This window comes from Nannospalax galili, unplaced genomic scaffold, assembly GCF_000622305.1.
Source record: "Nannospalax galili isolate Female #2095 unplaced genomic scaffold, S.galili_v1.0 scaffold286, whole genome shotgun sequence".
Classification (NCBI taxonomy): domain Eukaryota; kingdom Metazoa; phylum Chordata; class Mammalia; order Rodentia; family Spalacidae; genus Nannospalax; species Nannospalax galili.
Window position 1 is genome coordinate 9,620,192 of NW_008359442.1, and position 7,711 is coordinate 9,627,902.

Here is a 7,711-nt window from a genome sequence, read left to right on the forward strand (position 1 = left end):
GATAATTAAAGCTTCAAACGTAGAAATACTATAACTTCCATCTAGATATTGACAACAAAGAAATAACAAAAACCCAAAGCTGAAACAGTTCTTCCAATAAATATGCCACTCATAATTATTGAATGCTGATTCATAATGTTATGCAGCTACACTGGTAAACAGACTACAGAGCTACTGAAAAACCACACTATTTGACATCCTTAAATGTAAGTTGAAGCTATAGAAATACTATAACTTCCATCTAGATATTGACAACAAAGAAATAACAAAAACCCAAAGCTGAAACAGTTCTTCCAATAAATATGCCACTCATAATTATTGAATGCTGATTCATAATGTTATGCAGCTACACTGGTAAACAGACTACAGAGCTACTGAAAAACCACACTATTTGACATCCTTAAATGTAAGTTGAAGCTACTCAGCCATGCTTTGCTTTTTAAACCAGAGTCCAAATCAGCTGTGGTACAGAAGGTCCAGGCAGATTGCATGAGGCCCTGGTACTGTTTTATTAAGTCCAAAGAAAGTCAGATCCCACCCACAACTCCCCAAGCTCCCTGGCCTCCAGAGGAAGAAAGGAATACCTTTTTAACTGGTAAGGAAGAATCTTCCTAAGGAAACGTATGTAGGAAGTTAGATGATCTGAAAATGTTTTCAATTTCACAGATGTCTCCTGGATAAGAAAGGTAATTTCACAGTTAGAAGTGCTATTGGAAAAAATAGAGTTCCCACTTCCAGAAAGAAAGGAAGGAAGAAAATTACCAGGACAGTCACAGTATCCTCAGTAATACTTTCAAACAAATGAAGCATTCCTTCCTCCAGGGGGCGGACATAGGATGCATTTTCATGAAGGTGTTGGGAGAACTGAACAGGAGAGGAATTGTGAATTAATTCATTGGAAAACAAACAAATACTTTTACAGGTGACGTACTGACGAGTAAGCCCAAATTCTTTTGGAAACTTTTCTGGAAAACTTGCTCTTGTCCAGATACTCTCTTCTAATATTCCTGGATAATACTCCCCAGTACTCCCATCCCAGTGCAAATCAAGGAAGTAGAAAGAGTGACACAGGAAACAACCAGGCACCTGATGAAACAGAGACCACCCAGCAACAATGCGGGCTGCTTCCCTGAGCACCTGCTGTTCCACAGGATCCAGTCAGAAACAGCAGGATGGAAAATCAAGACCAGTGACATGGCCTTTGTGTCGTTACCTACGTTTTAAAAAACAAATCTACTGGAGACAGTTTCTTATTTTTACTATATAACGAATGCCAGGAATGTAATCAGCAAAATGCATCAAAATTTTTACTACTGTCACTGCTATCTTGGTAAACAGATGAGCTCAGTAATAGATTCAAGGACTATAAATATAGCTCATGGTATAGTGTGTTCTTAGCATGTGTGAGGCTCTGGGTTAAATCCTCAGCTTCAGAAAAAAAATTAAGTTTCAGGAAGGGTGTGGAGAGATGGCTTAGCAGTTAAGAGCACTGGCTGTTCTTGCAGAAGATCCAGGTTCAGTTCCCATCATCCACACGGCAGCTAACAACCATCTGTAACTATAGTTCTAGGGGATCCAACGCTCTCTTCTGGTCTCTGCAAGCATTGTACGCACAGATACTTATATACATGTAGGCAAAACCATACTTAAAATGAAAAAGAAATTAAAAATTTTTTTTTTAAGTTTCAGGGAAAAAAATCCTACAAAATTTAGAAAATTCAGAAGCAAAAGGGTAGTTTTCAGTTATGAAACTTCTCAGTTATCTAGGTATTTTATAATGGCTCAAGTTTTAATTCTGAATACAGAAATAATCTCATCTTTAGAAAGTTCAGTTGACCCCAGCAGAAACTACATAGTAATACTGTGAGCAGCTCAAGCACTCTAGATTCTAATACTTACAACAGCAAAACATAAACTCTAAGCTACTTCTATGAGTCTAGAAACAAGTTTAAACATTTTGTTCATCTTTTAATGCAAGCTTTTCAAATCTTCAATACTACAGACTTGGTAGAAAAATCACAGAGGGTCTTTCCTAGCCAAAGCACCAAAGGTAAATACTGAGAATACACGAGCTCTTCAAAATAATGAGGTGTTCCAAACAAATTAATACCAGCAATTTAGATTAGCACCTATGGCTATAGATAAAACAAAATTCCAATAATAAGCAAAGAATCAATGTTTAATATTATAAAGAGTATAAGAAAATATAAACAACATTAAAATATGACAGTGAAATTTTTCCTGAGTCTTTCAAAAGCTTCTATCAGCATTATTAGAATACTACAAAGTTTACTTTTATGAACTTCAATAGATCTGTGGTGTCATCAAAACTGATGAAAACCAAGCACCTGCTTGGCTTCCTCTGTGCAAGGCACAAAGGTGGTGAAGGCTTGCCTGAGAGCTCATACACGCCACACTCTCGCCTTAGTGCTTGTGCTCGTTAGTTTTTGTTAATTTTACACAAACTAAGTCACTTAGGAAGAAGGGACATCAACTGAGGAATTTTCTCCATCAGATTGTCTATGAGCATTTTCTTGACTGCTAATTGACACAGGAGGGCCCAGCACACTGTAGGTGGTGCCATCCCTAGGCAGGTTGGCCTGGGCTTCATAAGAGAGCAAGCTGAATAAGACAGGAGGAGCAAATCAGTAAGCAGCATTCCTCTGTGGTCTCTGTTTCAATTCCTGCCTCCAGGTATGTCTAAGTCAAATAAACCCTTTCCTCCTCAAGTTGGTCAGCATTTTTATCACAATAGGAAAGCAAATGAACAGTGCTTTATATATATTATCTCATTTAATCTTCAAGTATGTGTATCTGTGAGGTAGGTGCTTCCTCTCCAGTTTTAAAAATGAGAAAAATCAAAGCACAGAGAATTAAATAAATTTCCCCAGGGAACATAGCTAGAACATGGCAGAACTGGACTGGGAACCAAAAAGTCTGACTTGAAGATCCAAGTCCTTGCTACCTAAGGCACGTTGAATATCTGTAGACACAAATACTATCCAACCCCAAGAAATTCTACACCATGCACCAAAAGGGGGAAAAACTAAGAAGAATTAGCTTAGGTAGGAAGGCATGCTTTATCACATATCACCACATTATTGGGCCCTAAGAGAATGCATCTGTAGCTAAACCCCTCTGCTTTCTCTCTATGGAAGCTGGCCTGCAAGATGGCCTAGGTGACTCCTGTGCTCTTGAAATGCTCCCTCTCACACTGTTTCAGGGTTAGACTGAGTGACCAGTAATACAAAAGAAGCGACCAATGTGACTAGCCAAGCGTCATAAACTACTGCGGCCTCCACTCCTCTTGAACCAGTATCTCTGAGGGAAGTTAGCTGCCAAGTCAAGGGAACATCAAACACCCTAGAGGGATGGTCTCTCGAGGAGGAACAGGCTTCCATCCACCAGCCGGCATCAACTTATCATGAGGTGAGTGTGCTACCTCAGAAGCAAATCCCCCAGCCAGTGTGAGGCCTCCTGATGAATGCAGCCCAGAGACATCGTGAGCAAGATCTCAGAAGCCAGGAGTCACAAAGTCTCAAGCTAGCTATCTCCCAAGTTCTCTTTAAAAAATATTTTTATTGATTTTTTAAAATTTCATACAATGTATTTTGATCATATTCAGACTACCTGCATTATCTTTACCCCCACACCTTACTATCCCCCCATCTGATTTCATGTCCTCTATTATTTTTGTGAGGCCTTTGGAGTTAAACTTGTGCCCCCAAATGTTCTTTGGTATGGGCCTATATCCTGGATCATGGTCAATCTACTTAGCATCACACTCTTAAAGAAAACTGACTCTGGGGCTGGAGAGCTGGCTCAGCAGTTAAAAGCACTGACTGCTCTTACAGAGGACCCAGCTTCAGTTCTCAACACCTACATGGCAGCTAATAACTGTCTATAACTCCTGTTGCAGGGGATCCAGTGTCCTCTTCTGACCTCTGTGGGCACTGCATGACATGGGTACACTTACACACATTGCAGTCAATATACTCATACACATAAAATAAATTTTTTTAAAAACCCGACTCTCATGCCGGGCGTGGTGGTGCACGCCTTTAATTCCAGCACATGGGAGGCAGAGGCAGGTGGATCTTTGTGAGTTCAAGCCAGCCTGGTCTACATAGTGAGTTCCAGGACAGCTGGGGCTACAGGGAGACCCTATCTCAAAAAAAAAACAAAAAACCAACTCTCCCTCTCCTAACAGGTATCAGTTGCCAACAGTTCCTCGGCTAGGGTTGATAGCCCCTGAATTCTTCACCATAGGAATGTGAGAGAGTAAATGTGTGTTGTTTTAAACTACTAATCCCAGGGCAGCTTATTGCACAGTTATACAAAACCAATATACTCATTAACATTTTACTTTTTCCATTAAATACACTTTGCAGGCTACTCTAAATCCTTTTTACAATTACTGGGGGTAGAAAAAGGAAAGAAAGAAGCAAAATCTGTTGGTCAAAAGAAAGCACATGGGCTTAAGAAAGCAGCACGCAAGCCTCTTCTCACGCGTCTATAAAACTCACAGACCCTGAAGAGCCCTCCCCGCTGCACTGGCTACACACATGTACCATAGCATGAGCGCCCACACCACAGCAGGAAGGGAAAAGCACAGCTGGACTGCCCAGGCATTTTTGCTCTTTAAACATTCCAACAACACAAGTTTAACAGTGACTACAGACAGGAAGATAGAAACATCCAGCGAATTAACTTTTCCAACCCTAACATGCACTTTTCCATTATGCCAACTCGATCCAAAAGCCGCAAAGACCTCAATCCTGTAACAAAAGTGATGTTCTCCTCCTTGCCTGCCCTCAGGGACTTGCCTGCCCCTCTTCCCCATTGCCCTGGAGCCACTTTTTCTCAGTTTACTGTTCATCTCATTCCTCCATCTTTTCTGCCCCCAGCCCCACCCAACACGCTTTCTTGTTTCATGAGTCTGCTCATCTTTCCCTCTTCTGGGAGTAGAAGAAAAAAATCCCTCTTTCCTCCTGTTTCAATCTTGCTTAGTCTTCAAGGCCCATTCAAATCTTAAGAGTTTTTCTCAGCAGGTACTGGTAAGGGCAATCTCCCTCCCAGAAGATCACATGCCACTACATTACACTATACTATACCACACCACACCACACCACACCACTCACTCCCTCACTCAGTCTTCTGACAACTCCCCTAGCATTTAACTTCTTAAAACCCTGTTTCTGTTATATTGTGTCTTAAGGGTCAAGACCATGGACTGTGGTTCCTTCCAAGTCCTCCACAGTATTTGGCCAATGCACAGAAGTGGTCTTTTTAGAATACCCTATTTGTTCTCCCTATTTGTTCAGGGAAACAAAAGGTATTGTGAGTTATTTACCTTCTGATTCAATGGCGATATAGTGTCTATGGCAGAATCAACAGGAAAAATCTGAATCCTCTGTTCTGTATAGGTGTGAAAGTTCAGAAGAGCTGTCACAAGATCCTGAACAAAAGCCAGGGCCTGCCCAGCAATATCTCGCATCTTCAGCTTCAAAAAGAAAAGAACACGTGGTCAACTATCAAGCTATCGTTCTAAACATCTTTATTAAGTCTGCTTCTTGAGAAAGCACTAAATTCTAGTTAGATTGTTCCTTAACTTAAATTCATTTGCTCCCACCTGAATTTTGACTTTCCTATCTAAGTAAATTAGAAAGACACAGGTTTTGGCAAATAGCCCTCCTCCACTTAACTCAAGTTTATTTAAGTGCAAGGTCCACCAACCTCAAAGGAAAGCGTGTTTCAAAAAATTAAGGCATCCATCCCATAATTCAATTCCAATGGTAAAAATGTGAGAAGCATCAAAAATCAGTAGCACCGGAACAGGCATTATGACTCAGCAGGCAAAGGCTCCTGTCCCAAGCCCGATGATCTGAGTTCAATTCACCACTCACGTGGTGGAAGGACAACCGACTTCTGTGAGTTGTCCTCTAACCTTCACATATGCACCAAGGCATGCGTACCCACCCCACCCCCCACACAATAAACAGATAGACAGAAAGATGGATAGACAGATGATAGATAGATGACAGAAATAAAAATCTGTGGCATTTATGAATTCAATAAAAACAAATCATACAACTTAAAAACATGGGTGAGAAAGTAAAGCAGTGACTTAACACATTAAGCAGAGACCCTCAATGACCTCCTTTTTAGCAGTACGGCACATTTCAACACACACTTCATCTTTTACCTGATGCCGCCTATCGTGCACTGGGACGTTGAGAGCATTGTATTGGGTATACTCTACAAAACAAAGATGATGTGTATTAGGTCTCATTTTACATTTATAGAAAAGATGCAATTGTCAAATCAGCTTCTGAGGAGAAATGCTCGATGCTACCATCACAGCACAGGACAACAGAATTCATATGGAATAAGCGGTTTCTCAGATATGTAATATTTCTGCTTTTTTTAACTTCAAGATTAAAACAAAACAAAACAAAACAAAAACTCTCGCAGCAACGTGTTCCCAGTCTGCTCTGTGTCCCTCAACACCTCTGTGTCCAATCAGTCCTCATGCAGCCTTGTTTCTTGTCCCCCCATGCCTGACCTATCACTTCAACAATGCTCTTTGCTAATACAAAATCAGAGCAGGGTCTGCTGCAATACATCACACATACTTTCAAGGGCCTTCAACGACTGGGCAATCTAGGGTTTCACTGCCATGTCTCCACCATACTTCCCAAGGCATTTTCTCCAAACCTAAATCCTGAAGGTCTTCCTCATTTCCTCCCTTGCTATGCTAGGACCAGGGCCAAGGTGAAAGTGTTCTTTTAAAAAGAATTGCTTACTTAATTGTATTTATGTGTTGCTAGATTAATCTTATGGGTATGTAAATCCCATCTCAATCAAAAACTTCCTCCTTGTAAATGAAGTCCTAAGTGCTTACCCTGGAACTTAGCGTCACTGCCCTCCACAGTCCACGCACCTGAGCCTACTGCCATATTTAACTACTGCTCCTGGGACATTGGCACAGCTTTCCTGCCATATATCACACTCCCTAAACTCCCAGGCTTCTTTTCCCTCTTTGGCTCATGCACACGTCTGGATACTTCCTCTGAGAAGGCTTTTCCCAAGCACTCACCAGAGTATACGCCTTCCTTTACAACTTCCTTTACAGAAATGGTTCTGTGTGACACAGTCTAATACATTTGGGAACTAAAAGTAATGATCCATATATATGATGTGATAAAGACATAAAACAGGGTGACAAGTAGTATTGGGAAAGGAAGGATAAATGCAAAAGAGATTCAAAAGTGATTAGAACCCAATCCCTAACTGATACAAACATTAGAGAGAGAATGAGACACCAAGGTTTCAGATCCACAATCAAGGTATACTAGTGTCATTCACATTACTATAGACACTAGAAACAGACATTGTTTTCAAGGGAGAATTTAGGTTTTGATCTAGAATAAAAATTCTAATAATTCTAGTGTAGCATCAAAGTGCTGTTTTCCTTTCTCTTTTCTTTCCTCTTTTTTTCAAGTTTTTCCAATAAAAATTTAAGGAAACTAAAAAATTAATTTCAAACATGTTGGCATAGAAAAATGAAATGTGTATTAACTTGAAGGTAAGGTTCAAAATACAATATATTTTATATTTTATTTTATTTATTTTTATTTATTTATTTATTTATTTATGGTCTTTTTGAGACAGGGTCTCCCTGTAGCCCCATCTGGCCTGGAACTCACTA

At 40.2% G+C, this 7,711-nt stretch overlaps 1 protein-coding gene across 1 annotated transcript in view; it reads right to left on the reverse strand.

The window, feature by feature from the left end:
* Ppp1r21 (protein phosphatase 1 regulatory subunit 21) overlaps positions 1–7,711 on the reverse strand; it is a 79,460-nt gene that overhangs the window by 48,017 nt on the left and 23,732 nt on the right. Inside the window, exons 8-11 of the mRNA XM_008823043.3 lie at positions 6,206–6,258; positions 5,354–5,503; positions 763–864; positions 585–673 (exon numbers count right to left, since the gene is read on the reverse strand). Of these exons, the coding sequence (XP_008821265.1) occupies positions 585–673; positions 763–864; positions 5,354–5,503; positions 6,206–6,258 (394 nt within the window). The remainder of the gene's footprint in view (positions 1–584; positions 674–762; positions 865–5,353; positions 5,504–6,205; positions 6,259–7,711) is intronic.